The 15,300-nt window shown below is 38.1% G+C and overlaps 1 protein-coding gene across 1 annotated transcript in view; it reads right to left on the bottom strand.

Moving 5' to 3' along the window:
• shank2b (SH3 and multiple ankyrin repeat domains 2b) overlaps positions 1-15,300 on the bottom strand; it is a 165,093-nt gene that overhangs the window by 124,310 nt on the left and 25,483 nt on the right. The window contains exons 2-4 of the mRNA XM_066700555.1: positions 5,512-5,740; positions 1,420-1,623; positions 838-909 (exon numbers count right to left, since the gene is read on the bottom strand). Of these exons, the coding sequence (XP_066556652.1) occupies positions 838-909; positions 1,420-1,623; positions 5,512-5,715 (480 nt within the window). The 5' untranslated portion in view covers positions 5,716-5,740. The remainder of the gene's footprint in view (positions 1-837; positions 910-1,419; positions 1,624-5,511; positions 5,741-15,300) is intronic.

Raw genomic sequence — 15,300 nt, 5'->3', positions numbered from 1 at the left:
GATTTCGGGACATGGTTACAAGCCTAATTGAGAATTCTGCCAGCCAACTGCTGAGAAAAAAAGTGAATTAGGGGTTTTACTATGCTCCTAAAAAGCACAGTATTGCCAATGGCATTAATTAATGTTTGTATTTTATGTGCAGAGGTTCTGTTGCATGTTAATGACCATGCTGGCTATCCACCTGTCATTAACACAACTGAATAAATCTGCGCAGTTGAGAAAGCCAACTCATTATATAATGACATTGTTTGGGTACTGACAGAGATAAGGACATTTTCAATCTAAAAGCGTGGCCCTGCGTGTGGCACATTGAGTCAATCAGAATAATACAGCAGCGGTCAGGTTCCAGTGTTGTCGTACCAATGACTATGACTTGCCCGTAGTTACTAGGAAATGATCTGTCCTAGTAACTGGTTCTTGGAAGATGTGCAGACAGTCCCACTATGAAGCCCCTGGAAATTACAAGAAAACGGCAACGCTGCTGTTGTTAGTTTGTGCAGTAATGATCGTCCTGGTATTCAGCAAAGTCGCCCTATCCAGCCGGGAATACAGTGTCCCGCTCCTTTCCGCCACCTGTCTCCTCCTTGCACCCTAATGAGCAATAAGACATCAAACAGAGCCTGTATCTCACAGGACTAAACCAGGGAGAAGCCGGAGCCTCATCTTACCCCTGATCTTTTGTTATGACAGTAGTGCACTATTCATCGTAAGGCACAGATTTGGAGTATATGAGGGATATATTTGCGGGGTATCATACGTGTTTTAGGATGACGGCGAAATAATAATAAAACTACAGTCATTAATATAATTTTAATAAAGATAATTGTTTGTACTCACCTTTGTATGGAGTTTGGCAATTTGCTTTTCATCCAGGTTTGCCTGTTTGTAAACTCTCCTCTTATAACGGAACTGATTTTAAAATAATAAAAAAACATATATATAATTTAGAAATAGGAATGCCGACTTTTTAAAATTGTATTTATTTTAAAGTATCTTTTTATAAAGCAGTGGTTCCCCACCCTGGTCCTGAGGAGCCCCTGCGCTGATGGTTTTTGTTCCAACTGAGCTCTCAATTACTTAATTGAACCCTTAATTTAACTAATAATTTCCTAAATCAGAGCCTTTTATTTATTTTAAACAATATGGGTTTTAAGTATAGAATTATGAAAATAACTTATTAAAGAACCAACTCTTTTCTTACACAATTTAAAAAGTCAAATCTAAGCAGATTGTTACTTCAATTAAGGTTCAATTAAGTAACTGAGAGCTCGGCAAACCAAAAACAGGGAACCCCTGCTATAAAGGAAAATGTCACTGCAAAGATCTGTCATCATTCTCCTTATCACAGATTACATGCCATTGTAGAAACGTTTGACATTTCTTGCTTTAACGTTGAGCGCTGATGCGAGTGGACGGTACCTCCAGCGACGGGACTCCTTTGTTGATTGGCTGAGGATATTCTCGGAGGAGTCGCTCCTCGTCCAGGAACTTCCCATCTCGCCCGTTGCTGGCAGGTTGGAAGAGGCCATAGTTCAGGACATCCTTCAAACTCTGATTCAGTGTGCATAGGATCCGCTGCTTAGCAACCCACACGGTCGCATCAGGGTTAAACCTCATGCATTTCTGATCCAAACAAAGGAAAGGTAAATGGTTTCACTTTCTGGGCAAAAAGCAGAAATTAAAAATAGAAATACAACAGGGTGGAAAAAAATGGCCAAGAAAGCAGCATTATAGAGGACTGGCAGTACTGAAGGTAGTGGGGGGGACAGTACATGCACCATTGCACAGTCACTGTTGTTTAAAACACAATTAATATTGTTCTGCTAACAATGGACATTGCTACACCAGATACTAACTTGCTGCTGTGGAAGGAAAGTTAGAAATTCCTCTCACAAGGCTTACTACATGTATACTTAAGAAATATAAGGTCAAGCCAAGGGTGAGGCCAGAAGGTAGTTTGACCTCTATTTATATTTATGATGAGCATCTTGGAGACGATGTGTGATTTAAGCGTCTGCTCCCTAATCCAGGTATTGACCTGTGAACTGTTACCTATAATGATATAAGCTTCTGCTTTGCTAGCTTTTAAGATAACATAGTAATGACTTGTTAATTATAACCAGATCTTTGACTTTGTAACCTGATTGAAGGCTGACTTTCTTCCACACTGCCAAAGCATTTTCTGGAGATGTTTCCAAAAAATTTAAATCTGTAATCTGTACTTAGTAATGCATAGAGATTTGAGTATTGGCTGGGTTCGGCATTCTGCCTTTAACGAGTGCTTACGATGGGGTACGTATCCAAACGTATCCAAACTTAATTTAAGGGTGTAAAGTGGCAAATGCTTCAGTTATTTTATTAATTAGTTCTGGATTATACTAATTGTGCTCTGAGTATGTGATTTTCTTATGGCTTTAGCACTGTTTTGATCACAATTAGTCTTACAAGTTTATGTCTTTCAGATCTAGTAACTACATATTTACCATATTATAAAAACGTGTATCAATATATTTTTAGTAAGGAGTAAAAATATAGTCACACCTTGAAACAGATAAGATTTTTTCAAACTCCTGAGCCATATTCTTATTGGGATCATTCAGAAATAGACTGGGTGCGATTCTTTGATCATTAAGTTGCTAAATGACCTTGTCTTGATTCAAAGCTTTTTAATGTTCTTATGTTCTTATAAATTTGCATTTTCACCAGGAAATAAAAATGGCTGCCAACCCACAAACTTGCCATAAATATGGAACATTCAACATTTTGTATAACTGTAGAAAAATGCACATCATATAAATGAATAGAACAGAAAGAGCAGTCAAGCTGATGCAGATCCCGGTGACAGAGCATTCTGCAAATTACCCCCTGCATGAAGAGACTCCCCTCACTTATTAATATGCCCATCTACATGCTTTAGCTTAAAATACCACTGACATAAGTTTGAGATGTATTATTTTATGCATCCAATTAATAAAATAACTGAAGCATTTGCCACTTTACACCCTTAACCAGTACATCAGTTGGATACCTACCCCATCGTAAGCACTAGCTAAAGGCAAAAGGCTGAACCCAGCCAATACTCAAATCTCTACGCATCTCTTAGTTAACTCAGTTAAAACACAACCCTATCCATTATAGGGAATCTAACCTTAACCCAAAACATACTGTTAATTGGATCCATAGATACAATTCTAATGCACAACATTGATATATCTGTCAAGCATGTTCTACCTTCAAGTGTATCTCTAATGAAATCTCATCATACTGCTGTTTCTTCCTATAATTATATAAACTTAAATTTGAGAACTGGAATATATAATATGTATGTATGTATGTATGTATGTATGTATTTACTCTCAGAGCAGTTCTTAAAGTAATGAACCTATGACATATAATACCATTAAATTTACTATAAATAAGTAATTCCTACTATGTTGTGCAGTTGTGCCTAACGGATAGCGAAGACTACAATGAAAATATGACATGAAATCAGAGAGCTTCATGCATATGTCCCACTGTGCTTTTCCACAGTGCATAAAATGCTAAAAAGCTCATGCAAAGCTTAACCAGTTCTCATACAGAATATTTCTCCAAAATGAATTCAACTAAAGTTATAGCTATGCTATTCTAAATGAAATGGTTAAAATAGGCTGAAGGTTCTGTATAAACTTGCATAATCCAGAGAACATATACATTAATTTTGAATCAGGTACTAACAATAAAATAACATATTATGCAATTAAAATATCTTAATATATAGTTCATACCAGTGACATTGTTAAGCATGTGGTGCAGAGTAAAGCCTCTTTGGCATCAGCGATAAAGCGTGTGAATTCTATTTGGATATTTCACTCGAAAAGCCCCACCAGAGCATGTGATACCCCACAGGCGATACTTTAAGGATTTGTGACTTCTGTGAGAAATTAGCATTTTGCGAATCCTCGGCGGATTTCTCGCTCACAATCTACCTTTGCAAATACAATAACAAACCAACAAAGCACTCTGCTGTAACCTTGGTGGATTAAGATACTCTATGTTATAAAATCCCTTTCTGCTTCATTACATCATAATTTAATACTGGTCCCCCAACACCACTTTCAATTAAGCATGACAGATGCCATTCTTGCCACTGCATCCTGTACACCTTGCTGGCTCTTTTGGGGACTGGTTCTTCCTTTGTAAAATACAATAAAACATTTTACATGGCCATTTACTTAATGCTGAAGTGTTAAGAAGACGTCTTGTGGACTAATCTCCAGACAGATACAGAAAACATTCTAGAGAGACACAGAATGAAAATAAAAATAAAAACATAGAAGCGCTAGTCAACTACTTTTGAAACCAAACCGAATCGTACAGCTTTGAGTTGATGTTTTGATTAAGTTTCATCCCTTCATTCTTGACAGAAAGTGCACTCCATAAAACAAGCCTCCCGAGACAGCTTGGAATCACAGCTCGTCGACTACTGGGATGCACTTGGCTGTGAGTAATTATAAAAGCTGCGGTGGCATGGCAGTGTGACTGATTTTAAACACTCAGCTGGTTACAGATGGTAAACAGCCGTCCATCATTCCCACTCAACATACTAATGTGTCTATTTTTTTTCTGTCCTAGATCTATATGCTGACTAATTGGGTATTTAACAAACTGAATGATTATGGTGAATGTATCTCCTTTTGATTATGTTTAATCCAGAGAATAAGAGTGTTTTATTCTCTCCCAGGTGTGTCTCATGGTGAGAGAATCACTAAAATCTACAAAGGATAATTTTGCAGCTGCTAAGCATAAATAGTTTTTCCCGTAGAAGCCTTGGCTCAGAGACAAAATCTTTCATACATGGGCTACATTAAAAAGTCAAATTTTCGCTACGACATTTAAAGCTGGCAATGGTATTAATCTTAATTGGAGCAACTTAACATTCATTGCAAGTTGCAACACAAACACTGCCAATGTTAAAACTTGAAAAGTCAAATACAAATATGAGGACAAACTCTAAGCATTCTGTTGTCACAACCGTCAGCTATAGATGTAGGAACTCCTTCCTGTGAGGTAAATGTGCCATTCCTAGCATCCAGCTGTTAAATCTTTGCTTACTACAGCAACCACTTACACAGATTCATAAAACAACTGTTGTACAATCCCTTCTTCAGTACAAGAGCTACACTGTGACCTCAATTAAGGCTCCGTCCCTGTGGATGCAAGTGAAAGATCCTGTGCCAATTTTTGTTCTTGTAAAATAAGACATGAAAATGCAATCCTTTAATGGCAACTCAGTTCCTGTTCCTAAATTTAGATGCATTTCTGACAAGGGAGGTTGGTGCTGAGCACTTCGGATCACAATTAAACTCTGCAGTGTGATAATGCTACCGAAGAGGCATGCTTTCAGGGGATAGAAGTCCATATTTGCAGCTGAATTCATACATTAATGAACATATATCTGCTGATTGCACCGGTAAGATCCATCAGGCATCTTCAGAACATGAGGTCCGCTCAACCAATTAATGCACTCACCGTTTGCTGTAGGTCAGGGATGACTATGCGAATGACTAATGTGTTGCTCTGTATGTCCTCCATTCTGCTGGTTGGCTTCTCAGAGGTGGCTTTTATGGTTTCATAGATGGTTTCCTCTTTTGAGCTATCAGATTCTGATTCCATTGAATAATCGGAAAAACTCTGTGCCATCTCATCTTCACTAGATGTTGGACTTCGGGGCATACTCAGTGTATCTGGCCAAATGAAGCTGTAAGAAGAAGAGAAAGAATGTAACACATCTTCATTACAAAGTTCAGAAACAATTAGTTCTCGTGTATGTTTTACTCCACCAAAGCTTAGAAGTGTTATCTCTGCTATTGTTGAATCTTTTGTAGTATTAACGCCTTACCTGTCAAATCTACTCAAGGTCAAAGGCCCTTACTGTAGAAAGCAAATACCTGGCTGTCGAGTCATATTTTTCACGACACGCTTTTCATATAATGTTGGATTAGGTCTGTAATTTATCATCTGAGCCTAGACACAGGCAAGTTACAAGTAATTTGAGAGAGAATTAAGCTCACAAAAGCAATGAGACAACAGAAATAGACCCGACTCGAGAGCTAATATGATGTCGAGAGGTTATCATGCCTCTCTGAGCACACACCTGCATCTTGCCTCGCTGCATTAACAAACAGATGTTCTTTTTTATCAAAATGTTTAAATGTTTGAATTGTGTTTTTTATTAGATGTTTTACTTCGATAGTTTGAATCTATTAACCCGTTTCAACTCTATTATTACACAAGCTTCCTTAGAAAAATACAGATTGTAGGATTTAATTTTACAAAAGTAATGAGATGCATTGTCCAGATCTTTTACTTGCAAACCGAGGCTGTCTGTTATTATTATTATTATTATTATTATTATTATTATTATTATTATTATTATTATTTATTTATTAGCAGACGCCCTTAACAGTGTACCACTATATTACAGTTACAACAAAATTAATCAAAAAGTACAACAATGGGCATCAATTCTTGATTAATGAATGTAGGGACACGGACCCGGGGACACAAATGGAAATTGGGCTTCAAGGCATTCAAGACAGAAAACAGGAGACACTTCTTCACACAGAGAGGCGTCACAATCTGAACAAACTCCCCAGCGATGTGGCTGAAGAGACAATTTGGGAACATTCACAAACAGACTGGATAGGATCCTTGGATCACTTAGTTATTAATGGACACCAAAGAGCACGATGGGGCGAATGTTGTTCTTATGTTTGAATCACCCACGAATAACATATGATGTCTCATGCACTTCCACTGTGTTCTGATGTTGATCACATGTATTAGCCCAAACCTAGTGTGTCACCCTATCCCTAATCCTGCCCCTAACCTTGTAACACACGTGATTAACAGTAGAACTCAAATGAAGTGCACAAGGTGTTCATGTGTTAGTCCTGTGGTGTTCAAACATCAGTTCATTAAAAATTGCTGCCCATTATTGTAAAGTGCGACCAAACAATTTTAGAAAAATCAGCATGACAATATTGGCGGAGTTTACATGTGTGTTTTGACTTTACTCAAGACAATAGTCTCGAGTCACAGATGAATTGCACTCGGGAGGAGATGCTGTTTACCCGATGTCATGCAAATTAAGGGCAAATGCATTAATGAATATGTATATTAGCTCTACGTACAGCTCTTGTGCTGTTTTTGCAGGAAACTCCCAGAAAGGGTGGTATACACGCACAAGAACAATACACGAGACACTGATGTCACGGAATCCATGGCTGTCATGTGACAACGTGTTCAAATTAGACCACGTACAGCTGTGGTGGTGCCACAAAGTATGTTTTATTTTTTGTTTTACTGATCTTATTGAAGTGGTTTTTCACGTTACTGATGGAGCTGCAAGCCGTGAATATAAGTGTCTCATTAAGTTGGAATTACAACACGATGTACAGTACTGAACAGTGCACAACAGACCCACAATATGGAGACAATAATGATAATAGGGGAAATGCACCTGAAATACGCCATTGCTAAAATTGAATCGTCCATCAGCAACTAACTTTCTTTACCTTAAAACCCACAATAACTGCCCAGTTATTTTAATGTGATAATTTCAGGATATATATGATTATCTCAGTAGCGTTTACACGTGAAATGTGGGTTTCCATGTGGAAATGGGTTTGTTTTTTCATTTTGACATAATTTACTCCAGTAATTGTGATTGACTCTGTCCTTCTCTGGGGCTTTAAGGTCTATTTGGTCGCCTGATTCTCCCGAGGTTTCCGGTCAATCGTGCATGCGCACCATCACTTCACGAGTGCATAGAAACTCCCCCATTGTCTGTACTTAATTGAAACTTCCCTATTATCAGACAATCAGATACATAATTACCATAGTACAATTAAAAAGCTTAAGCACTTCAATAAAGGTTGAATTTCAATACTTAACACTGTACAAAAAAAACATTAATATTTTAGTTTAGTGTTTTTCTCTCCGAATTCACAGATTTCTGGCAGAGACTGAAAATGAGTCACTAAGCAGCTTATACAAGCTCACAATTACAGAAGCAGTGGGGATTTTTTTTTAAATACAGCATTCATTCATAAATATTACTCAATACAATAACACTGTACAATAATGGGCCCCCATTCTAAATTACATTAATTCATGTTTTAATCCCACAGGAACTACACAAAATAAAAACATTTCATATGCTACACTTTTCAAGGGAGTATTAAAGTCATTCATTTTTCAGATAAACGATCAGATACATGGAAGAATGTGTCCAAAATGCTGTTATTATTACACAACACTCAACTGTCTAATGTTCCTTCCTTAGTGAACAACGCAAGTATCATGTAAAGGTCAAACAATACCTATATTTGGAAAGTATACTGTAAACTATGTTTATCTCTCTCTCTCTCTCTATCTCTCATCACAGTGTTGCTCAGCAGGAACGCTTCTGAGAAGGAAAAAAAAGCTAAGAAATCTCATACAACACAGTATTAAGCTTCCCATAGATCTCCACCATCTGCTAAAATCTTGAAGGTGTGAATAGTTTTAGTTTCTGCAACGACTTTCAAAGCCCTGACTATTTAGTACTTACAGAACTCGATTTAAACTAAAGACATGATAGCATATTCATAATTTCCTAAGCATCTGAAATTGTAACAAGCTTTATTACTCATTAGTGTTGTTTATTTAGATTGACAGTCTAGGCTAATTATTTTTTTGTCACAAACTGCTTTCCTGACATTGAAATTTGTCAATTTCTCATTAATAGCAGTATTACTGACTACTTTGTGATGCAAATATGCAAATAACTAATCATCCAGGCAACATCAAATTAATCAAGCTAATTTTATAGGCATTAGCCCCATCGAGTACCTCCATTAAAATAGGCTTTGCTGTGCACACCATAAATATATTTTCAATATTAAAAGATGCAGCTAGAGGCTCTGGGGTGAGAACTGTGATGATATGGAAACCAAGTAGTACCACCAAAGTACGCACCAAAATTATAACACAAATTTCAATAAGCAACAGGCTAAGACAATGACAAAAATACTTATGCATTTATAATATGCTCCACATGTTGCATTTAATTGCAGTAACAATGCATTTAAATATCAAGCATTTATTTGGACTGGATTAAGATCTATGGAGAACATTACAATTATCTTCAGACAACCTATCCTATTGCAAGGAATATGTGGTTCTCTTGACTGTAGGAATAGAACGGTCCATATCTAATTTTATTGTTATTGGATAATAACAATATTGCTGAAAATGTGTGATGCTCACTGTGTACGATAATTCACACCAGCTTCCAACAACGCGTATGCCCCTGATAGAGAATATCATTAGGCCACCACCGCCAAAAATAGAAAAACGTGTATTAGAATTGAACCGGGCAAAGAAAACTGTATTAAAGCAGTCACCAAATTAATTTCCAATTAAGATTTAATTCCCTGAATCTTCCATCTATTGAAACACACAATGAGGTATCTTACTGGAACACCCCACTTGAAATTCCACATTCAATTCTTATTAGAAATAGACATAAACATAAAAAAATACATGAATACCGATTAAAAAACAAACCAACAACACAAAAACAAGGACATTACTCTAATACTGAAGGGGGTGGTGATGCTATAAATCGGTACACATCACTCACTGAACTGGAAGCTGTTTGAAGATTTATTGCTGGGGGGAGACAAATGCCACATAGCCATTAATCCCACAACAATGCAAACCCAGCCCATGAGGACTTCTGATAGCTGGCATAATAACTTTTCTTTCCGTTGCTGTACATAACTGTTGTATAATCCCAGCTCACTCCTCTGACCCTTGTTTTGGGCCAGGAGGAGAGAGGAAGATGAGGCACGCTCATCTTTTGCAACAGCATGTTGTCAGGCCATCCACTTCCTCATGCAGCCGGGGAAGGAGCCAGGCGTTGTGATGAGGACTGATGCGGCTCACACTGAGAACATGAAAGATCTGAGAGACCCCCGGATGGCTGCAGGCCCCGCTGTTACATGACAAGCTGAGAAAACCCTGCTTGAGTTAGGTCCCACCCGTCCCTGGCAGTGCTGGGCCAATTATGTGGAGCACCTTGGGGGATTGGGCTTTGAGCTGAGGCTCCAGCTACACAGTGCACAGTTGCAGGGTACTTCGGTAAAAGCAGCATAACCGAAAACCTCCACTGCACATGCGGGAAACAGTTTGAAGACCAGCACAACCCAGTCCTGCTGCTACCATCAGAGGAACACGTTCAAAAATTGAAAGCACCTAAGTGTAAATCAATTTACACTGAGAACATAAAATGTGGTGATAGTTTAAGAGCTTTTGTCTCACTTACTCAATTCTGATAGACTCTCCGTTTTTAAAAGCACACAGCTTTGTTTGAGGAATATTACTTCAGTGCTGACTGGAAAAGAAAGAAATGGCATCTATTTCCTGAGGGGACTCTGGCTTTAGTGAAGATAATAAAAGATCGTTCCTTTCATAATGCAAGTTGAGTGGGGGGGGGGAATCATCCTTTTCTGATGTAGGTGGTAAGAGGGTGGTATGCTGGCAGATTGCCAGAGTGAGAAATGCCATCTATCAACATTATTTGAGGAAGGATCAGGGGGAACAAGTGTTATTTTCAATTTGCATATTATATTTTTATTGTCATTTTTATCAGTGCCGATGCCCCGCAGGTTTATCCTTCGCTGCCTTTTCTGAATACAGGGTCAAAGAACAACCCTGCTTTTTCTTTCTCTATTAAGTGTATTGACCCTTTAGCATGCAAATGGCTTGTTGATTTGTATTATGATTAATTTGTGGCTCTAATGCTGTCCTCTCTTACACTCCTTAATGGAGAAACTGTCTTTTCCCTGGAGGCCTGATGTTCCTTAAACAGAATACATCGAGTGAGATAACTCTCTCTGAAAATACTGTATGTGTATCACACTGACAGAATGGGGAGAAAAAAAAACACAGAAATAATCAGACTGAAGAGTGGAGACAGCTTGCCAGTATTACAACACCTGTCATTACACGAGACGTGGAAAAACCAAGACAGCTCTGATTCGTGTCCAATAAGCAGAAGTTACCACATCACAAAAGCAGCAAGAACAGTAGACCGAAGACAACCTTTCAGACTTAAAATACATTTTAAAAAGAAAAGCAAGAGGGAAAAAACACACAAATACCCTATACACCAACACACCGGCCTGATGTATGGAAACGTGCATTGTTATGGATGCAGCCACCATGATACAATGCACAATAACATGAGGTCCCTCACTCGCACAATGACATGAGGTAACCGTAAAGCAATGTAATTATATGGTACTGAAAATCGGCACTACTATTATGCCTTCATTAGCATAAAGGTTCCCAAGGAATGGGAAGAAATTAACCTTAATTTGTGAAACAACCCACTCCAATTTGTATCTTGTAATAGCAAACAGTTTTTAGTTTTTTTTATGTCTGTTTGTTTCTGGTAAAATAATATCTAAATCTACATCACGGGCATTGAAAAGCACTCTATGTACGACTATAGCCAAAACAGTTGTTTATTTAAATAAAACATGGTGATAATCCCTGAAAGAAAACATGAAAATACAAAATGTATAGTAAAGATGTCATCCTCTGTTTATTAATAGCATTCACTTAAACATCTCATTGTGTAGCAGTGTAGCAATAGCTCATTCCTTTGCAAACCCAGGCCAGATAAACCCACTATGGTAAACACAACTCCGTCGGGTTTAAAGGATTATGCTGGAATTCCTGCGGTGCAAACTTAAATAACATTTGTTCTGTGCTTCACCAGAATAACATACGTGTTCACGAGCATTTTAATCAAGTGTATTTTATTACATCATGCATTACATCGCAGCATGCTATTCTTTCTGCTTAAGCAAACCTCACACACAATTGTGGCTCCTGGCACTTGTACACACTTGCTAAATGTGTAGCTGATTGTACTGACAACCTAATAATGTCTGTGTTTGACTACGGACTCTGTGGCCCCACGTCAATTCACAGAGCAAGCATGTATGTCGATAATTCTCTAGCAATTTTATTTAATATATATTTATATAAAGGGAAATCATTATATTATCATATCATAGGAATTTTTGATCTCCTCCGATACCATGAAAGAGCAAGGGAAAGATTTAAATTGTTTTAATGACAGAATTCCTCGCCGCCTCATTTCCGGATTCTAATCCCACCATCTGAATAATACATCAGAGTGCTGCTGACTGAGAAAGCCAAGACTGCTGATGTTATCTGACAAATGTTCAACTGCCATATTGTCTGTTGGGTAATTAACAGATTCAGAAAGCCCGGAAAGGCGTTTCATTCATTCTAAAATGTTCCAAATGGACGTGTCCACAGTCCTAGGAATTGAATTTGTAAGATACATTTTCTCTGTAGAAGCTTAAAAGGCTATTGTATTGGACCAAGAGTTTGAACTACCTTCACAAGATGCTGAAAAGACACCTTGACAGTTTTGGTTCGTTCCGATTCTGTAGCCATTCTTTGTGCCTCTTGAACAATAGCCTGCCACTGCCAACACATTGTGGACATGGACATTATATAATTGTTCTCCTCATCTGTAGCTTTAATACCGATAGTGTACGCTGCTATAACAATATGACCATGCTGAGCTTGTGATGTTATTAAGGTGGTGACATCAGGCAACCTTCACTGAAATCCTGCATGCTGACTGCACACTTATTTGCATTTCAATTTTGTTTTATGTTCCTCTCATGGTTGGATGCAATGAGGCTAATAACCTAAACTGACATTGCAAATGGATTTGGACCTCCCAAACCTCACCAGCTCTGTTATAATAAATGTATGAACAAGCTTGGAACATAATTGAAGGTACTAATCTTAAAAGCCCATCAATCACTCAACTCTTTGAGTAACACTTTACACAAACACACACACACACACACACTGGTGGGAACCCACGCCACTCTGTTCTATTTGAGGAAAAACAGCATATAGGTACCTGCAAATCAGTCAGCTATAGGGACTCTGGATTGGGTCCCCACTTGGATTGGTCGACATGAACACACACACAGATATATCTTGTTTCAGGCTATTTCACTTTGCTCTATGATTATATATAAGAGCATGACATATGCAGGATGGCATGAGTCCATTATGAAAGTCGTAGGTCAAACAATAATCCTGAAAACATCTATTCACACTATTGCTACAGTGTGCAAATCCCAGTAATACCGACACAACAATTGTCATACTATAGGTGCCACAATAAAGTGAGCAACGAGGAAAATGTTACAATCGAGAAAGCATGTCTGTATTACGGAGGTTTGTTGTTGTGCCTTTTAGTTTTATTCGGCCTCTTAAGCCAGAATCAGATGTCTATGTAATATCTTGAATTACTCTAGCAAATCCTACTGAGAATGATGATGATGATGAAGATGATGATGATGACGACTAATGGATTACTTTTTAAATACAGACCTGGTAAAAGGGTTAGAAAGGAGACTTACATCTCAAAAAAACTAAAGCCGTCGGTTCACAGAAATATGCTCCATTTGGTCAGTGGCGAGCTGAAGAGAGTGTGATCATCTCCGAACAAAACACCAGAGCGGACTGAATAACAGGCTGCATTACAGGATCAAGACCGGTGACTGAAGTGGGCTACAATTTTATTTCCCACTGAAAGACACAGCCATTACTCGGCTAATAACCAGCAATTCTCTGACCCCTGCCGATACCTGTGCTGGGGCGGGTTGAAGGCTACATTACTACGCGGTACCTGGTGAGGCCATTTTCTGTAACTGTTGAAACGCTACTACCACTAACTGAAACATGGCATGCAATTTTCACACCTAACTGATTTCTTCTCTTATTTTGGGCTTGCTGCTAATCTCAGCGCTAGAGTTCATTAGCACTTGGGGGGCCGTGTCTTATTACTTCCAATTTATAGTTTGTTTGCTTATTCTCTGCTATTCACTGCTGTGACTGGCATGCCTATTGTATGTTTATTGGAATGCATGAGGTATTTAGGATAGATAGCAGTCTAAAACACTTTTCAATCATCCAGTCTAAAGTATATTGAGCAGATGTCAAAACACATGCATAGGAAATGTAAACTCCATAGAATTAATGATCGCAAAAGCAGAGCAATAGCCCATCATATCCTCTGCATGATCAAAATGTTGTAAATATGCACATTTCCAAACAGGTTTGTATTTAAATGTAAAACAAAACAACACACATCATTATTCCTTGGTCAGCTCATGAGGATGTACTACTTAAAAAAACGAAACTATTAAACAGTATGATAATGTATGCATATACCTATGAACATAAATCACCCTCTGGAAACAGACAAAATGCTGAAAATGACTGCGACCCAAGAGTCATCTGGAAGTGGAGCAGTGTAGTACTCTGCTGCAGGGGGAACCAGGCGCCCGGTCTTGAATGGATGTATGCTCAAAAAAGGCCTCCATTTCGGTGTCCTTAACAGAGTGCACAGTTCCCAGACAAACATGACAGGCAGCGATACCGAAATAAATAATCTAAATCATAGTTTTCCCTAGACGAATATTACAGAAGCTGGTTATTAAAATAAGATACACATATTAACGTCATGAACTCTAAGAACATCTTAACGTGATAGATATTGCAATGTGAGTCCAGTAATAGGATATGCATTCTTCATATTGCCTTGGTTCGTATTTCTGCAAATATGAGTTGCTTGTCTCAGGGCCGTGGCTTTTGACGTTACTGCAGATATAAGCTTTGGAAAACTCCATTATGTTGCAAAATCTTAAAGAATAGGTTGATTCTCCGGGATGAATAACCTGATGAAGATACCACAGAGTCATTATAAAAGTGCTGATGTGGGGAAGTCTGGAGGAATCTCTTCACAGGCAGGAACTCCTCGGCAGCTCTCAGCGTACCTTGATGGGTCAGCAGATTTCATATCAGAAGCTTCTCTTTTGTGCTTTTGTATGATTTGGGTTTTTTATCGCGAATATGAATTTGCTTGACTTCATTTATTTAAACAACTCAATATGTAAATCAATACACTATCAATACACTTCTGTACATATTGTACATTTATTGTCATCCCCATCCTGCTAGTTACTGCTTATTCAGTTGACCACCATCCTATAGGACCTGTCCTGACCTGTATAAACACGTATCATGGTTTTATATTATCCTTTAAAGTAAAATCCTTAGTATAGGAAACATCCATGAGGCAGAAAGAAAATACATTTTGACTCAAATCAATGAAAACAAAAATTCTGAGTCAATTTCACTTTC

The sequence above is a fragment of the Amia ocellicauda genome, chromosome 4 (genome assembly GCF_036373705.1).
Source record: "Amia ocellicauda isolate fAmiCal2 chromosome 4, fAmiCal2.hap1, whole genome shotgun sequence".
Taxonomy (NCBI): domain Eukaryota; kingdom Metazoa; phylum Chordata; class Actinopteri; order Amiiformes; family Amiidae; genus Amia; species Amia ocellicauda.
Note: the sequence above shows the minus strand (reverse complement) of the source record. Positions and strands in the feature narration are given on the sequence as shown.